The sequence below is a fragment of the Hylobates moloch genome, unplaced genomic scaffold (genome assembly GCF_009828535.3).
Source record: "Hylobates moloch isolate HMO894 unplaced genomic scaffold, HMol_V3 SCAFFOLD_12, whole genome shotgun sequence".
Classification (NCBI taxonomy): domain Eukaryota; kingdom Metazoa; phylum Chordata; class Mammalia; order Primates; family Hylobatidae; genus Hylobates; species Hylobates moloch.
In genome coordinates, this window is record NW_026652287.1 from 10,476,719 (window position 1) to 10,495,581 (window position 18,863).

Below are 18,863 nucleotides of genomic sequence, written 5' to 3' on the forward strand. Positions count from 1 at the left end.
GCTCGGTCGCCCAGGCTGGAGTGCAGTGGCGCAATCTCGGCTCACTGCAAGCTCCGCCTCCCGGGTTCACGCCATTCTCCTGCCTCAGCCTCTCCGAGTAGCTGGGACTACAGGCGCCCGCCACCACGCCCGGCTAATTTTTTGTATTTTTAGTAGAGACGGGGTTTCACCCTGGTCTCGATCTCCTGACCTCGTGATCCGCCCCCCTCGGCCTCCCAAAGTGCTGGGATTACAAGCGTGAGCCACGGCGCCCGGCCTAAATGGTCCATTTTCAAGGCACGAAAAATCTAAGTACTGGCAGCCAGCCTTGCGGACGTGACAAACCTCACGACTCAGGCACCTAGAAAGTCACGCTTAGCAAACAGGATGTAGAGGAGGGGTCAGCCCATAAAAGGGGGCCAGGCGCGGTGGCTCACACCTGTAATCCCAGCACTTTGTGAGGCTAAGGTGGGTGGATCACCTGAGGTCAGAAGTTCGAGACCAGCCTGGCCAATGTAGTGAAACTCTGTCTCTACTAAAAATACAAAAAAAAAAAAAAAAGAGACAAAAGAAAAATTAGCCAGGAGTGGTGACATGCGTCTGTAATCCCAGCTACTTGAGAGGCTAAGGCAGGAGAATTGCTTGAACCCAGGAGGCAGAGGTTGCAGTGAGCCAAGATCACACCACTGCACTCTAGCCTGGGTGACAACAGCAAAACTTAAGTGGGGAAGGGGACGGGGTATGACCTTATAAGGGGATAATGATACTTAGGCGACAACCTGGAAGATTGTAACCCCATAGTGCTCGACCAATGAGGAACTTGGGGAGGGACTTGCCCACTAGGAGATAAATGACCTGTTGTGACTGCCCCAGTGTGCCTGCCTACCAGACACCTGATCTTGCAAAACTGTCATTAAAAGTCTCATTTCTGCTGTTCTTCACGTCTCTGAGTCTGTTCTTTGGGTTTGGATGGGTGAATGTGTTTCCCATACTTCTACGTCTATGTGCCCAACCTAGGGGCAGAGATTTGTCCTGTACTTCCTCTGATGTACCACTTGTGACATTAGTATATGTAATTACTGTTGGTTCATTTCCCTCATGAAAAGGTAAGTGCCCAAATAGAACAGATCTAGAGACGTGAAGAACAGCAGAAATTTTTTTTGTAGGAGTCTTGCTCTGTCTCCCAGGCTGGAGTGCAGTGGCGCAATCTCGGCTCACTGCAACCTCTGCCTTCCAGGTTCCAGCGATTCTTCTGCCTCAGCCTCCTGAGTAGCTGAGACTACAGGCATGCGCCACCATGCCCAGAAAATTTTTTATATTTTTAGTAGATACAGGGTTTCACCATGTTGGCCAGACTGATCTCGAACTCTTGACCTCAAGTGATCTGCCTGCCTCGGCCTCCCAAAGTGCTGGGATTACAGGCATGAGCCACTGTGCCCAGCCCTCTAGAGCTGACCATTTTCCATCTGATTTGTTGTTTGTAATCCCAATACCTGGCATCACACCTGCACCTGGAAATGGTATGTGGATGACTGGCGTTTGCTAATTGTTGAACTTGGGAAATTACATATGGCAAATAATTGTATGGAAAATATAAAGGCTTACAGGTAAACTAAGGAATATAACTTAAGACAAATTAAAATAAATCTATTAGACTGCAAAAATAAAATGTATGTTTAGAAAATCAATGTGGAAATTCTGTTTTAGGACATGGTAGACTAGACTATACTGGACAAACCTTCCTGCTGAGAACAGTCATATCAGCTGGACACAATATTAACATTATCTGTTGAAGGTGCTGAAGAGCCAAGTCACTGAGAATTTTCAGGGCCAACATCAGGGCAAACTGGAACAGTCAAAGAGAATGAGCTTAGTGCCACATTAATGCTCAAGGGTCAAATCCAAAAGTGGTGGCTGAGAAGCTGAAGAGAACTTTAGGCAACCTCATTGGGCACTTGGGGGACAGAAATTTGTGTTCAAAGCCCTCCAAGGAGGGGGGCTCCTGGTAAACACTCCAGGTTTTCCTTGGGTTTTATGAAGAGCTACTAGAAGAACACATAATAGAAGTGCTAGAAGGAGAGGAGATAGAAAAAGGAACAGAGAAAAATACTTGAAGGATAACAGCTGAAAACTTCCAAGATTTGATTTAAAACATTCATCTATATATTCAAGAAGCTTGGCAAACTCCAAGCAGGATAAATGCAAACACATCCACACCCAGAGACATCATAGTAAAATGCTGAAAGACAAAGTGAAAATCCTGAAAGCAGGAAGAGAAAAATGACTCATGACAGACAAAGGAATCCCAATAAGATGAACAGCTGACTTTTCATCAGAAACAATGGAGGCCAGTAGGCAGGCTGGCGACATATTCAAAGTTCTGGGGTAGGCCAGGCATGGTGGCTCAGACCTGTAATCTCAGCACTTTGGGAGGCTGAGGCGGGTGGACCACTTGAGCTCAGGAGTTCAAGACCAGCCTGGCCAACATTGTGAAACACCGCCTCTACTAAAAATTACCTGGGCATGGTAGCGGGTGCCTGTACTCCCAGCTACTCAGGAGGCTGAGGCAAGAGAATCACTTGAACCCAGGAAGCAGAGGTTGCAGTGAGCCAAGATCCACCCACTGCACTCCACCCTGGGCAACAGGGCGAGACTCCCTCTCAAAAAATAAAAAAATGTTCTGGGGTAGCGGGGAAAAAAAAAACACCAAAACTGTCAACCAACAATTCTATACCCAGCAAAACTATCTTTGAAAATTGCAGGTGAAATAAAGACATATCAAGAGAAAGAAAAAAACTGACTTTGTTGCCAGTAGATTTGCCTTACATGAAACATGAAAAGAAGTTGAATATATGAATATATTAACTTCCTGAAGGAAGTTCTTCAGGCTGAAAGGAAGTAACACCAGAGGGTAATTCAAATTCACATAAAAAACAAAGTGCACCAATAAAGGTAATCATGTAGGCAAATACAAAAGACAGTATAGTCATATATTTCTTGTCCTTGATTCTAATTAGAATAAAATGCAACAGCATAAGACAACATCTATAAAATTGTAGTTTGGGCTATAACATGTAGAAATGTAATACATTTGACCATAACAACATGAAGGAAATGGGAGTGAGAATGAAGCATACTGGAGTAAGAAAATGACACCAAGCCCAGGCATAGTGCCCCACATCTGTAACTGCAGCACTTTGGGAGGCCGGGGCAGTAGGACTGCTTGAGATCAGGAGTTCAAGACCAACCTGGTCAACATCGTGAGACCCCACCACAAAAAAGAAAGAGAGAAAGGAAGAAAGAGGCAGGGAGGGAATGAAACCAGAAAGTAAATCAATTGCTTTTTTTTTTTTGGGGGGACGGAGCTTATTTCTTATTGCCCAGGGTGGAGTGCAATGGTGCAATGTTGGCTCACTGCAACCTCTGCCTCCTGGGTTCAAGCAATTCTCCTGCCCCAGCCTCCCAAGTAGCTGGGATTACAGGTGCGCATCACCACTCCTGGCTAATTTTTTGTATTTAGTAGAGATGGTGTTTCACCATGTTGGTCAGGCTGGTCTCGACCTCCTGAACTTAAGTGATCCATCCACCTCGGCCTCCCAAAGTGCTGGGATTACAGGCATGAGCCACAACAGTAAATCAATTCTAAAGGAAGACATGAAAGGAATCAGAAATGGTAACTAAGAAGGTTAACAAGCTTAAAAAAACTTTATATTTGTGCTCTCCTTTCTTCTCTGCAAGACATGGATTATATAAAGCAGTAATTATAACAATGTATTGTTGGGTCTGTAACATATTTATGTTTATAATAAAATTAATATTTATAACAATTACTCTACAATCTTCATAACAAAAGCAGCACAAAAAAGAGAGAAGGAATGGAGCTAGATTGGCAAGAAAGAACATGATATACAGGATGGAAGATCCTTACAGCACTTTATGTGCGAGAATACATCTTAGATGGATTAAAATGTTAAACCAAAAAAGGTTTTCATACCCAAGGGCTAAAATGAAAAGGGCTATTAATTTATCATCTCTCGATCGACTCAAGAAATTCAGGCTGGGCGTGATGGCTGATGCCTGTAATCCCAGCACTTTGGGAGGCTGAGGCGGGCAGATCACTTGAGACCAGGAGCTCGAGACCAGCCTGGTCAACATGGTGAAACCCCATCTTTACTAAAAATATAAAAATTAGCCGGGCATGGTAGCACACGCCTGTAGTCCCAACTGTAGGCTGAGGCGCAAGAATTGCTTGAATCCGGGAGGTGGAGGATGCAGTAAGCTGAGATCTCACCACTGCACTCCAGCCTGAGTGACAGAGTGAGACTCTGTCCCCGCCAAAAAAGAAATTCAATCATTCTGAAAATCTTGGCTGGTCAGGGAAGTGGGACTCAGTTGTACTTTGAGTAGATAGTTAGAGTAGAAGGATTTAGCTAAGTTCAACCCTCCAGAAAAGAGGGCTGAACACTAAATCTAAACACCACCAGCACAGCTAACAAGCCTAGTGGGGCCTTTTTTTTTTTTGAGACAGAGTCTCGCTCTGTCGCCCAGGCTGGAGTGCAGTGGCGCCATCTCGGCTCACTGCAAGCCCCGCCTCCCAGGTTCATGCCATTCTCCTGCCTCAGCCTCCTGAGTAGCTGGGACTACAGGCGCCCGCCACCACATCCGGCTAATTTTTTTGTACTTTTAGTAGAGACGGGGTTTCACCGTGTTAGCCAGGATAGTCTCGATCTCCTGACCTCGTGATCCGCCCGCCTCGGCCTCCCAAAGTGCTGGGATTACAGGCGTGAGCCACCGCCCCCGGCCAGCCTCAGGACTTTTAATGGAAGGTCGCAGTGTGGTCTAGGCTCGTGACCCTACTGCTCTGACCACTTGCCCTGCTTCGGATTTCCATCCTTACCCTGGGGACGGGCAGAGCCGGGGATCTATACGCAGCCGCAACTTGGCCAGCTCTTCTGCAGAGGCCCTCGGCGTCTGCAAGACAGTCGAAGGCCCCGAGATGACAGACAGCTCTGACTCTCCTGACTCCTCCACCTCAGACTCCAGAGACCCTTCGACCTCTTCAACAATGTCTTCGATGACGTCTTCGACGACCTCTTCAGGAGATTCCTCAACTAATAATCCTAAGCTAGGAGACGGCTTGACGATCTGCAGGAAGACACAGAAACTCGTCCAAGGCTGCCATCTTCGGGACGTGCTCAGCTGATGCCCGGGGTGTCTGTAACACAGCTCCCGACATCTGGATGAGGTTCACGCATGGGCAGACACACCACACTAGGAGGCAGGAAGGCTCTTAGAAACCCAGTTTTGTCTTTTCTGAAAGACCTACATTAAGAGTAAAAGCAAGAACCACTTCTATGTGGGAGGTGTCATCACGTTTCTCCTAGTTGGATGGTATCCTTGGGTTTTCTTCTGATGTGGAGGGAGATGGGGGGAGTTGTAGAAATTGCAGAATGGGGCTGGGCGTGGTGGCTCACGCCTGTAATCCCAGCACTTTGGGAGGCCGAGGATCACTTGAGCTCAGGAGTTCCAGACCAGCCTGGTCAACAAGGTAAAACCTCATCTCTACTAAAAATACAAAAATTAGCTGGGCGTAGTGGTGGGCACCGTAATTCCAGCTACTGGGGAGGCTGAGGCAGGAGAATTGCTTGAACCCAGGAGGCAGAAGTTACAGTGAGCTGAGATCACGCCATTGCACTCCAGCCTGGGTGACAGAGCGAGACTCCATCTCAATAAATAAATTAATTAATTAAAAGGATTTTCCTGGGGCCCACGAAGCAGTTCAGCCTTCACAAGAGCCCCCCATACTCCCAGGGACAGCCCAGGGCACACCTCGGCCAGCGCGCCTGCGGACTCATTCGCTTCGCCTTCTTCGTCTTTCACAAAATCGTAGGTCACGTAATAGCTGTAAGTGATGAAAGGGCCTTCGGGCCCGGGTTCCGGGTCTAAGACAGAGGTGTCCAGGACTCCTCTGATGTTTCCGATGGTCACCACAAACTGCGCCTCCTGTGCCAAGAGATCTGCCAGGAGGAATGGGCAGGACAGGGGGGCCCATGGAATGGAAGTTGGCAGACAGAAAGCAAGAGGGCCGGGAAGGCATGGGTCCCTGGATTCTCTCCAGCACTCAGGGAGGAGCCTTGGTGGGGCAGTCAGGTTCACGTCACAGCTCTGGCAAGCTGTGTGATCCGGGTGTCATTATAGCCCTCTTCAGCCTTGTTTTCCTGACCTGTATATGGGAGTGATAAGGGCTACTCTGCGGGTCACCTTAGCATTATCTAGCACGTCACAGTGACCTGGAGAAGCCTCCGGTGCACCTTGCGGCATGAACCACAAGGGGGTGATCTCAAGCCACCAGGGAGGTGAAGAAGCTGATAGAAATAACTGTCCCAAGTCCCTACAGGCTGTTTTTATTTTTTATTTTTTTAGAGACGGGGTCTCGCTCTGTTGCCAGGCTAGAGTGCAGAGGAGAGATGATAACTCACTGCAGCCTCCACTTCCCGGGCTCAAGGGATCCTCCTGCACCACTTTTTTTTTTTTTTTTTTGTCTCGCTCTGTTGCCTAGGCTGGAGTACACTGGTGTCATCTCGGCTCACTGCAACCTCCACCTCCCGGATTCAAGAGATTCTCGTGCCTCAGCCTCCCGAGTAGCTGGGATTACAGGCACTCACGACCATGCCCGGCTAATTTTTATATTTTTAGTAGAGATGAGGTTTCACCATGTTGGCCAGGCTGGTCTCAAACTCCTGACTTCAAGCGATCTGCCTGCTTCAGCCTCCCAAAGTGCTGGGATTACAGGCGTGAGCCACCAAGCCCAGCCTCCCCCTATCACTTCTGTCTCCAAATCCCAATCACAGGAATCAAAGCCTGGGGCGAAAGCTCTGACCCAGAAGAGAGGCTATACCTGACTAGGATCTGGGTCAAATGGGGAGTTGCAGGACAGACGGGTACACAGACCCAGGAGGGTGGGGCACACTCAGGCGGAGGCTGGAGTGTCACGTGCCACCCCCTCCCTGCATGCCAGCACCCTCACCGCCATTGAGGCTGAGCCCCCGGAAGAGATGCTTCTCGTTGGGAGACACGGTGATGTCATCCAGCACGCAGAGCTGGGCCAGGCTGTCGATGGCGAGGCCGCGGTAGTAGGGCACCAAGGCCAGTGGGTTTCCCTGCAGTACCAGGAGTCGCAGGTGCCGGAGGGTCCTCAGGCTGGCGACCATGCTCTGCAGGTCTGTCAGGTCATTGAAGCCCAGGTCCAGGGATACAAGGTTGGGCCTGGAAGGTAAGCAGGACCGTCTGGGGGTCAAGAAGCCAGGTGAGCAGGGGGCAAGCAGCCCTGCGGCCAAAACAGATGGGGGCCTGGGGTTAAGGACTCTGCCCATCCATGGCCTGCACCCGTCCTACCCTTGACCCAAGTTAACCCCGGGTCGGGAACGAGTGCCTGGCTCTTCGTCTCCACTCTCCATAGCACTGCCACCCTCACAGTCAGAGCCACAGAGACGCCCCTACCAACCTCCCTTCACGGGGCTCCTCTCTTCTTGGCCAAACCTCTCAGTAGCTTCCGTAGAGCCTCACGCACTGCGTGCGTCTAGAAGGCTCTGCACAAATACTACGGGCAGACTGGACGGCACAGCAGGGGACAGCCACCGTGGGAGAGTTGTGGACAGGGGCAGGAGTGGACAGGGCAGGAGTGGGGTTGATGCTGGGGACTGGGAGGAGGGAGCCAGAGGCTGGAGGGCTGGGCGGTCTAGAAGCAGGAGACAGTGTCTCAAAGTCAGACTGGGACAGAACCCCAGGAGGCAAGGGGGCTAGGAGGGGCCTGCAAAGAGCATGGGCCAAGGCCTGTGTCCAGACCAAGACACAGGGCAGGGGCAGGGTGACTTTCCTGCTGCTACAAACTAGAAAGCAAATTGAGCTCAGCTCTGAGAACAGAAGAAAAACACAAGCGGCCGCTGGCAGCACAGCGTCTCCCAATCCCAGCCTCACTCTTCCCTTAAGAGCAGAACAGAAGGGAAGAGGAAACCAGGGTCAGAGAGGGGGCTTCCCTTGCCTGCTGCGTCCGCCCACTCCAGGCATGTAGAGGGTTGGACCCCCCAAGGGCGTGCCCTCCAGGTTCCTTGGGGGAAGGAGAGAGGGGAGGTGGTTCTACCCCTTCCATCCTTGCCGGGCTGCTGAAGTCCTGGGACTTCTCACAGCATGCTTTGCAAAGCCGTCCTCTCCCAGCTTCCTTTGATGGCTTTTTCTGGGTGGTCTCTGGTCCACTCCTACCCCTCAGGTCCAGGATGTTAAGTTTTCTACCACTCACCCACCGAGGAGATGAAGTTGAATATCAACTGTGAGCTGAACCATCTGCAGGCTCCTAAGGAGCCTGAACCTTCAATAGCGATGGAGCGGCTGGCGCTAGGGCTTGGTTCCAGGGCAGTGGTTCTCAGCTTGGGGGGATTTTGCTGCTCAGGGGACATTAGGCTCAGACAAAAACTGTCTGGAGACATTTTTGTTTGTCACAACTAGCAGGGAGGTGTTCCTGGCATCTGCGGGTGCAGGTCAGGGATGCTGCTCAATATCCTACCATGCCCAGGACAGCCCCACAGCAAAGGGTGATGGGGTTCCAATGCCAGCGAGCTCAAGGTGAGAAACCCTCCCCTAAAATACGGCACCAGGCCAAGTGCAGTGGCTCACGCCTGTAATCCCAGCACTTTGGGAGGCCGAAGTAAGTGGATCACTTGAGGTCAGGAGTTCAAGACCATCCTGGCCAATGCGGTGAAACCCCGTCTCTACTAAAAATACAAAAATTAGCCAGGTGTGGTGGTGGGTGCCTGTAATACCCGCTACTTGGGAGGCTGAGGCAGGAGAATTGCTTGAACCTGGGAGGTGGAGGTTGCAGTGAGCCGAGATCGCACACAGCACTCTAGCCTGGGCAACAGAGTGAAACTCCATCTCAAAAAAAAAAAAATAAAAAAATAAAAATACAGCACCAAAGCTAAGGCTGTTACTCACACCCACCACCTCTTGTTCTCCCAGGCTTTTTGTTTACAAAATCCTACTGAAGGGGGATTCAGAGAAATAAACCATAAGTCTGGGGTTAGCAGCCAACTGGGTGTTACAGAAAAGACCAAAGCTGAGTTCTCAAGCCACCGGGGTAGAATCGCCCCAACCTGATACTTAATCCCTCCCTCTCGCTTTCCATCTGGGCTCCCGAGTTACCAGTGATTAGCGGTGACGTAGAGACTTTCCAAGGGGCCTAGAAGTTTGTTGTGGCCTAACCCCAAGTGCTGCAGGCCGGCGGGTGGGCGGGCGCACAGAGACTCCATGCTGCTGATCTCATTGCCATAGAGCTCCAGCACCTGGGAGACCACACGGAAGGCCCGGGACGATCAGGCCCCTCCCCTCTGTCCCGCAAAACTTAGTAGAGGAATCACAAATTACTCACACCTGGCCTCCCTGGCTCCACCCGGACTCCCTTTTAAAAACCCAGGAAGAAAAGATTCCTGCAGCAGGTCTTGGGAGGTTTCTTTTCCTTTTGTGAAAGATACTTCAACATCTGGAACGGCGGGGGGGGGGGGGGGATGTTGGATTGGCAGTGGGGGGGCTGCAAAACATCTGGCACCTTCTCAACCCATAGGAATGCGTCTCTGGGAGGCCCAAAGGGCCCCTAGATGGATAAGGAATAAATCCAAAGCTAACCTTCCTTGCTTGTAGTTCTTATCCACGGCCTCACCCACTTTTTGTTGTTGTTTGCTTGTTGATTTGGGTTTTTTAAATTTTTATTTATTGTTTATTTATTTATTATTATTTTGAGGTGAAGCCTCGTTCTGTTGCTCAGGCTGGAGTGCCGTGGCACAATCTTGGCTCACTGCAACCTCTGCCTCCCGGGTTCAAGCGATTCTCCTGCCTCAGCCTCCCAAGTAGCTGATATTACAGGCACCAGCCACCAGGCCCAGCTAATTTTTGTATGTTTGTAGAGACGGGATATTCCCATGTTGCCCAGGCTGGTTTCGAATTCCTGAGAACAGGCAATCTGCCCACCTCAGCCTCCCAAAGTGCTGGGATTACAGGCCTACTTCATTCCTTTCTATGAGTGAATAGCATTCTATTGAATGGATATACCACTTTAAGATGGAGTCACTCTGTCACCCGGGCTGGAGGGCAGTGGTGCGATCTCGGCTCACTTCAACCCTTGCCTCCCAGGTTCAAGCGATTCTTCTGTCTCAGCCTCCCAAGTAGCTGGGACTACAGGCGCATGCCACCACACCCGGCTAATTTTTGTATTTTTAGTAGAGATGGGGTTTCGCCATGTTGGCCAGGCTGGTCTCGAACTCCTGACCTCAGGTGATCCACCTGCCTCAGCCTCCCAAAGTGCTGCGATTACAGGCATGAGCCACCGCACCTGGCCTGTCCACATTTTTTTGTTTATCCATTCATCTGTTTATAGACACTTGAGTTGTGTCCACCCTTCTGCTATTGTGAGTAACGCAGCTCTGAACTCTGGAGTACGAGAATCTGGCTAAGTCCCTGTCTTCAGTTCCTTCATGGATACACCTAGGAATGGAAGCACTGGGTCATATGGTTATTCTATGCTGAACTTTTCTAGGAAAGTGACCTACATTTTAAAAGCCTGGAGCTGGGCCCTACCCTCCACCCATGCTGGCCACACTATGTGGGGCAGGGTAAGGCAAGGCCTGTGGGCAGCGGTGGCCCAAATACTCAACACAGACCAGGGCTCCTTCACCTTGAGTGTGGGGGGCAGATTGGTGGCATCCACCTCCTTGATTCGATTGGCGCTCAGTACCAACTCCTCCAGCTTTAGAAATTTCAAGAGGTCTTTATCCACCAGGGTGACCTGGAAGAAGAGAGAGGAAGCTGAGGGCTGTAGCAGGCGAGGGAGCACAGGCATAGAACCCGTGTCCACATTAGGAAGACAGCGGCTCTTCCATCAGTTACCTCCCCTCCCTTCCCACCCCGTGCTCCCCTGGAAGCCATTCCTGCACTGCATCATTCTGCCAGGATCCAAGAACCTCTCCCAACCTCCATCCTTCCTCTGACCATAGGTGGTACATGATTTCTAGGCCAATGACCTGTGTCCTTTGTTGGACCATAAGCCACCTGTGAGGGCAGGAACCTCTCTCCTTTCTGTCTACCCCAGAGCCACAGTGAACTCCGGGCACTGAAGTCAGTCAAGGTGTCCAGGAATCACCCAGAGCAGGGTCTGACCAGAAGCTGCAGTGACCCATCTGTGACTCCTCAGTTCCTGTGGCCTAAAAGACATTGGGGCCCTTCCCAGCGGGGCCTCCCTTCTCCCGGGTCACCAACTGTGCCAGTCTGCCCAGGACGGAAGGGGTTCGTTCCCAGGACACAAAACCTTCTGCACTGAAACTGAAAGTCCCTGGCAAACTGCTACCAGTCAGTCACCCTATTTGTCCCCTAGTGCCGTGTCACTTCCCAGTGGCTCTGGAAAAAGAAAGCCAAGGCTTGGGAAGGCTGAGACCAAGTTTCCAGGCAATTTTTGGGCTGGCTTGCTGGCTTTATTTATTTATTGAGACAGAGTCTCACTCTTGCTTGCTTGCTTAATTGATTGAGACAGGGTCTCATTCTGTCACCCAGGCTGGAGTGCAGCGGTGTGATCATGATCACTACAGCCTCTACCTCCCCAGCTCAAGTGATTCTCCTGCCTCAGCCTCCGAGTAGCTGGGGCTGCAGGCATGCACCACCATACCTGGCTAAATTTAAAAATTTTATAGAGATGGGATCCCACTCTGTTGCCCAGGCTGGGTCTCTAACACCTAGACTCACACGATCCTCCTGCCTCAGCCCCCCAAAGTGCTGAGATTACAAGCACCAGAGAGCCACCATGCCGAGCCTGGGCTCTGTTACTGATGTAAACAAAGAATGCTTTTTGGTAACAAATTAAAATAGTTAGAACTACACCAACCCTCCCCTACCCTGACCCCATGGTTTAAACGAAGTAAAACTAACACAGACCCTTCGAAAAACCTTTACTAGGACCCAGGAGGGTCCACTGCAGAACTCAGCTGCGGAAGCTGTGCCACAATGGCCTCCAGGGGTAAAGGTAGAAGAAACTCAAGGCTGACCAAGTAGCCGGCCCTGCCTGGCACACAAGCCAGGGAGATGAAGCAGATGGAGGCCAGGCTGGCCTTGGCTTCAGCCCCAAAAGCAGGATCCCTGACGCGCTGTGGGGAAGGGTGCCCTCCCCCCAACCTCCCTTAGGGGAGCGCACCCTAACATCATCTACCACGTGCCCAGCACTGACCGCCTTGTCCACCACCCGCAGAGACCGGAAGTAGGAGTAGAAGAAGGTGTCTGTGATCGTCAGCGGGTTCCGGATGGCCAGTTCTCTCAGGAAACTGTCTTCCGCATTCGAGTCGTTCAGCAGAGCCCAGGGAGAGTGGCGGCTGCGGACCAGGCCCAGCAGGGCCTCCACCGTCTCCTCCCCGGGGCTCACCACGTCCTCCTCTCTGGGGACAAGCTCCCTCCATGTTCGCCAAGTTTGAGGAAGAAAGCGCGACTTATTCTGCAGTGGCAGAGGAGGGGTTTTCTCTAGGTGTGACACAGCCCCCTTAAGGACACCAAACTCTCAAAACAGAACAGATCATAAAACTGGACGATTAGGGATAGAGTTTAGAAATCTAGACAGTGGGCCGGCACGGTGGCTCATGCCTGTAATCCCAGCACTTTGGAAGGCTGAGGCAGGCGGATCATGTGGTCAAGAGATCGAGACCATCCTGGCTAACACGGTGAAACCCCGTCTCGACTAAAAATACAAAAAATTAGCCGGGCGTGGTGGCACACAACTGTAGTCTCAGCTACTCGGGAGGCTGAGGCAGGAGAATCGTTTGAACCCGGGAGGCGGAGGTTGCAGTGAGCCGAGATCACGCCACTGCACTCCAGGCTGGGTGACAGAGCGAGACTCTGTCTCAAAAAAAAAAAAAAAAAAAATCTAGATAGTGAATAATCAATAATTTTGATGGATTATTAGCTATGGATATAACTACAGATGAGGTGAGATACAAAATAATTAAAAGGTGCCATTCCTTTTAAAAAGGCGGGCGGATCACTTGAGGTCAGGAGTTTAAGACCAGCCTGGGCAACATGGTGAAATCCTGTCTCTACTAAAAATACAATAATTGGCTGGGCATGGTGGTGGGTGCCTGTAATCCCCTCTACTCGGGAGGTGGAGGTTGCAGTAAGTCGACATCGTGTCACTACGCTCCAGCCTGGGCAATAGGCCTTCCTGGGCCACACCTGGGCGTCCCTTGTGGTTGAAGCCACGGGAGGGAAGGGTTTAGGACTCTGGAGACAGGGAGGCAGGATGGGGGGGTAACCCCTTCTCCTGGACCCAAGGTCGCAGGTTTCAGGCTGAGCCACCTCTCACACTGCCTCAGGCTCTTATTAAATGCTCGGAGGCTGGGAAAAGTTGTGGGACTCTTTGCCCAAAACAAAAGCTTTTCACCCCAAAAGGAGCCTGCCCACTGGAAATCTGGGGTGTTGGCGTCTTCAAGTCAGGGAGAGGCCCCGGCCCAGGTCAGCTGATGTGCCCAGGACGGGCCCCGCTCTCCTCCCCACGCAGTGCCCACGACTGGGGCCCCACTGTCACCCTCGAGCCCCACCCGCCCCCATGTCGGCGGCCCCCAGAATGCGCAGATGCCAGGCCCCAGGGACCAGCCCGCTCCGCTCGCCCGGCCCGTGCCTCCCCACAGCCGGTCCCGGCCCCCAGAGTCCCGGCCCCGGCGCCCGCACCCAGCTGCCGGCGCCGCACGGGAACTCGCGCAGACACAGCTTCCGCAAGTGCTCACGCACGGCCGCGCTCACGGTCCCGGTCCTGGGTCGCTGAGTCCCAGGCCCGGCCTCAGACTCGGACTCGGACTCGTAGGAAGCCTCCATGGCCGGCGCCGCGTTGCCCGGCAACCGCCAGGACGCGTGCGCGGGGGCCGAGGCCTCTCCAGGCGCGCTCGCCTGCCCGGAGGAAAAAGTCCCCCATCCGGATCACAGACAGCCTGGCCCCAACCACCTGCGTTTTCTCTTCTGCCGTCATCTACAAAAATGGGATAACAGCTGGTGGTTCTAAGTGCGGCAGCTCCCGCAGGCAGTGAGCGCCATAGCTGACCTGTTTCTTAGCTCCTGTCAAGCACTCCCCACGGAAAGTCATCCTATACCCATCTGACAGATGGAGAAAGGAGAAGAGGGCCCAAGGTCAAACCTCTCAACTCCAACCAGCCAGTGGGTTCCAGGGTGGTCTCTCTAACCCTGGAGTCAGGGGTTTTATCACTGTCCACCTGTATAACTGTTTAAGCACCCAGACCTCATTTTATTGAGACAGAGTCTCGCTCTGTCGCCCAGGCTGGAGTCCAGTGGCGAGATCTCAGCTCACCGCAATCTCCGTGTCCCAGGTTCAAGCGATTCTCCTGCCTCAGCCTCCCAAGTAGCTGGGATTATAGGGGCACATGACCACTTCCGGCTTTTTTTTCTTTTTCTTTTCTTCTTTTTTTTTTTTTTGAGACCGACTTTCAGGGGCCGGAGTGTAATGGCAGGATCTCGGCTCACTGCAACCTCCGCCTCCCAGGTTCAACCGATTCTCCTGCCTCAGCCTCCCGAGTAGCTGGGATTACAGGCGCCTGCCACAACGCCCCGCTAATGTGTATTTTTAGTAGAGACGGAGTTTCACCATGTTGGCCAGGCTGGTCTCGAAATCCTGACCTCAGGTGATCCACCCACCTCGGTCTCCCAAAGTGCTGGGATTACATACGTGAGCCACCACACCTAGCCTAATTTTTTATATTTTGGTAGAGATAGAGTTTCACCATGTTGCCCAGGTTGGTCTCAAACTCCTGGGCTCAGGCAATCCACTGGCCTCAGCCTCCCAAAGTGTTGGGAGACTGAGCCACCATGCCCAGCCATGAAGCTTCTTTTATAAGGACATTGATCCCATTCCTGAGGAGCCCCCAAACTTAGTCACCTCCCAAAGTGCCCCACCTTTTAATACTATCACGCTGGGCATCAGGTTCTGACAAATGAATTTTAGAGGAACACATTAACATCTCTCATTCTTTTTAACTATACGATATCGGGACAACTTTACTATTATCAGAAAAATTAGGCTGGGCGTGATGGCTAACCCCTGTAAACCCAGCACTTTGGGAGGCTGAGGTGGGTGGATCACCTGAGGTCAGGAGTTCGAGACCAGCCTGACCAACATGGTGAAACCCCATCTCTACTAAAAATACAAAAATTAGCCAGGCGTGGTGGCATGTGCCTATAGTCTCAGCTACTTCGGAGGCTGAGGCAGGAGAATCGCTTGAACCCGGGAGGCGGAGGTTGCAGTGAGCCAAGATCACATCACTGCACTCCAGCCTGGGCAACAGAGTGAGACTGTCTCAAAAAAAAAAAAAAAAAAAAAATCCAAAACTGGGAGTTAAGGCAAAAAGATGACCATATGTCCTTTCTTTTCCTTTTTTTTTTTTTTTTTTTTTTGAGACAAGGTCTCGCTCTGCCGCCCAGGCTGGAGTGCAGTGGCGCAATCTCGGCTCACTGCAAGCTCTGCCTCCCGGGTTCACGCCATTCTCCTGCCTCAGCCTCCTGAGTAGCTGGGACTACAAGCGCCCGCCACCATGCCCGGCTAATTTTTTGTATTTTTAGTAGAGATGGAGTTTCACCGTGTTAGCCAGGACTCCTGACTTCGTCATCTGCCCGCCTCAGCCTCTCAAAGTGCTGGGATTACATGCATGAGCCACCGGGCCCAGCCAAGCATATGTCCTTTCAAAGAAGAAAATATCCTTTTTTTTTTTTTTTTGAGACAGGGTCTCCCTTTGTTATCCAGGCTACTGTGCAGTAGCGTGATCACAGGTCACTGAAGCCTGGACCTCCTGAACTGAAGTGGTCCTCCCACCTCAGCCTCCTGAGTAGCTGGGACTACAGGCATGCATCACCATGCCTGGCTAATTTTTTTGTATTTTTAGTAAAGTTGGGGTTTCGCCATGTTGCCCACACTGGTCTCGAATTCCCGATCTCAAGTGATCCACCCACCTCAGCCTCCCAAAGTGCTGAGATCACGGGCGTGAGCCACCATGCCTGGCTCTCAAAGAATAAAATAAATATCTATGAGTCCACAGTGATATAAATAATCAAGGAGATGAATCACAGATATGGCTCCTGCGATTTTGATAGAGCAACAGATGGACAATGTGCAGTGAAGGAAGAGAAGGCTGAGAGGGGAAGTCAAGCATCCTGTTTGGAACAAGTTAAGGTCCAGATGCCAATGGGCGTCTACTCTGTCAAATCAGCCATTGGTTAGGAGTAAGAGCTCAGGAATGAGGTCAGGTCTGGGCAGACCACAGAGCCCAAGATACACAGAAGAGGCCCAGCCAGGAAGCCCTTCCACCCTTCATCCCAAGTCCCCCTGCAGCCATCACTGTCTCTTTTCTCTTCCTTCTCATCCAAGCTTCTTGACACAGTGGTCTATGCTCACTTTTTCTTTTTCTCTTTTCTTTTGAGACGGAGTTGTGCTCTGTTGCCCAGGCTGGAGTGCGGTGGCGCAATCTTGGCTCACTGCAACCTCCGCCTCCTGGGTTCAAGCAATTCTCCTGCCTCAGCCTTCTGAGTAGCTGGGATTACAGGCTCCTGCCGCCATGCCTAGCTAGTTTTTGTATTTTTAGTAGAGACAGGGTTTCACCATGTTGGTCAGGCTGGTCTCGAACTCCTGACCTCAAGTGATCCGCCCGCCTCGGCCTCCCAAAGTGCTGGGATTACAGGCGTGAGCCACCGCACCCAGCCTTCTTTTTCTCTTGAGAGTGCCTTCTCCATGTTCTAGATTAAATCATCATCTTCTCCTTGTCCTGTTAATGGAAGCCGCCCCCAAGGCTCCATGCGTGACTTCCACACCTCACACTGCTCATCTCTTAATGGCTTACAGTTTTATCTGCCACAATACCTTGATGACACCCACATTTACGTCTGTAGTTCCTTCCTTCACACTCCAGACCCACACATCCGACAGCCTACTGTGTGTCTTCAGCTGAGCATCCATAACACTTCCCATTCACTGTGTCAAAAGCTGAATCAGGCAGGGCACGTGCCTCGCACCTATAATCCCAGCACTTTGGGAGGCCAAGGTGAGTGGATTGCTTGAGCCCCGGAGTTCAAGACCAGCCTAGGCAACAGAGGAGGATCTTATTTCTACAAAAAGTTAAAATTAAAAAGTTAGCCAGGCCTGGTGGTATGCTGTGTGCCTGTAACCCCAGCTACTCAAGAGGCTGAGGCAGAAGGATCTCTTGAGCCTGGGAGTTTGAGGCTGCAGTGAGCTGTGATCACATCACTGCACTCTAGCCTAGGTGACAGACTGAGACCTTGCCTCTTAAAGAAAACAAAACAAAACCAGCCAACCAACAAGCAAAGAGCCAGAATTCATCACCTCACCCAAGCCCCAAAGGCCTTAGGCCTGTGATCCTCTCAGTTTGTACCAATATCATTTATCCAGTTGCCCAAACCAGAAACCTAGAGGTCGTCCTCAACTCTTCTCTCTCCACTATCCCCATATCCAATCAAACACCACCTCTGGCTGGGCACCATGGCTCACACCTATAATCCCAGCACCTTGGGAGGCCGAGGCAGGTGGATCACAAGGTCAGGAGTTCAAGACCAGCCTGGCCAACATGGCAAAACCCCATCTCTACTAAAAATACAAGAAAAACAAACAGACAAACAGAAAAAAACGCCAAGAGTAGTGGCTCATGCCTGTAATCCCAGCTACTCAGGAGGCTGAGGCAGGAGAATCACTTGAACCCGGGAGGCAGAGGTTGCAGTGAGCTGAGATCATGCCACTGCACTCCAGCCCAGATGACAGAGCGAGACGCTGTCTCAAAAAAAAAAAAAAAAAGCCACCTCTTATGTGTTTTTCCTCCTAAACGTTTCTACAATACATCCACACCTCTTCATCTCCACTATCACTATTACCCTGTTCTCACCCTCACCTTTAGGCATGTTGATTTTGAGGTATCACTGGGACATTCAGGTGGACATTTAGGTCTGGAGTGTGAAGGAGACAGACACTAAAGTGTGAGGAATCCAGATCATGGGTGGACACCATGGAGCTAGGGAGAGGGGCAAAATGGATCAGGATGACGTTGTTACAGGAGAGGAACAAGAGGTTGTCAAGAATGTGGAAGTGGTTGGCAATGTTTCATGCTATAGAGGAGTCATGTAAAATGAAGGCTGAAACCCCAGTAAGGCTGACAACATGTGGTCTCTGGGTACTGTATTAGTTCTTTATTGTTGCCATAACAAATATCACAAACAGCGTTTAAAACCACAAATGCAGCCGGGCGTGGTGGCTCCCACCTGTAATCCTAGCACTTTGGGAGGCCAAGGTGGGTGGATCACTTGAGGTCAGGAGTTCAAGACCAGCTTGGCCAACATGGCAAAACCCCGTCTCTACAAAAAATACAAAAATTAACCAGGCGTGGTAGTGCATGCCTGTAATCCCAGTTACTTGGGAGGCTGAGACAGAAGAATTGCTTGAACCCAGGAGGCAGAGGTTGCAGTGAGCCAAGATCATGCCACCGCACTCCATCCTGGGCAAAAGAGCCACACTCCATCTCAAAATAATAAATAAATACATACATACATACCACAAATGTGGCCAGGCGCAGTGGCTCACGCCTGTGATCCCAGCACTTTGGGAAAGTGAGGCAGGATTGCTTGAGCCCAGGAGTTCAACACCAGCCTCGCAACATGGTGAGACCCCATTGCTACAAAAAATAGAAAAATTAGCCAGGCATGGTGGTGCAGGCCTATAGTCCCAGCTACTTGGGAGGCTGGGGTAAGAGGGCTGCTTGAGTCTGGGAGGTCAAGGCTGCAGTGAGCTGTGATCATACCACTTCACT

At 51.3% G+C, this 18,863-nt stretch overlaps 1 protein-coding gene across 3 annotated transcripts in view; it reads right to left on the reverse strand.

The window, feature by feature from the left end:
- The window catches only part of LRRC43 (leucine rich repeat containing 43), a 25,464-nt gene extending 11,573 nt beyond the window's left edge, over positions 1 to 13,891 (reverse strand). For 2 of the 3 annotated variants that reach the window (XM_058425519.1, XM_058425520.1), the window contains exons 1-7: positions 13,726 to 13,875; positions 12,239 to 12,499; positions 10,700 to 10,810; positions 9,175 to 9,314; positions 7,007 to 7,245; positions 5,809 to 5,996; positions 4,877 to 5,124 (exon numbers count right to left, since the gene is read on the reverse strand). In XM_058425519.1, the coding sequence (XP_058281502.1) occupies positions 4,877 to 5,124; positions 5,809 to 5,996; positions 7,007 to 7,245; positions 9,175 to 9,314; positions 10,700 to 10,810; positions 12,239 to 12,499; positions 13,726 to 13,869 (1,331 nt within the window). In that variant the 5' untranslated portion in view covers positions 13,870 to 13,875. Of the gene's footprint in view, positions 1 to 4,876; positions 5,125 to 5,808; positions 5,997 to 7,006; positions 7,246 to 9,174; positions 9,315 to 10,699; positions 10,811 to 12,238; positions 12,500 to 13,725 lie in introns of all 3 variants that reach the window. The other variant, XM_032168452.2, reaches the window with a different exon arrangement.
- Between the last annotated feature and the right edge of the window lie 4,972 nt (positions 13,892 to 18,863).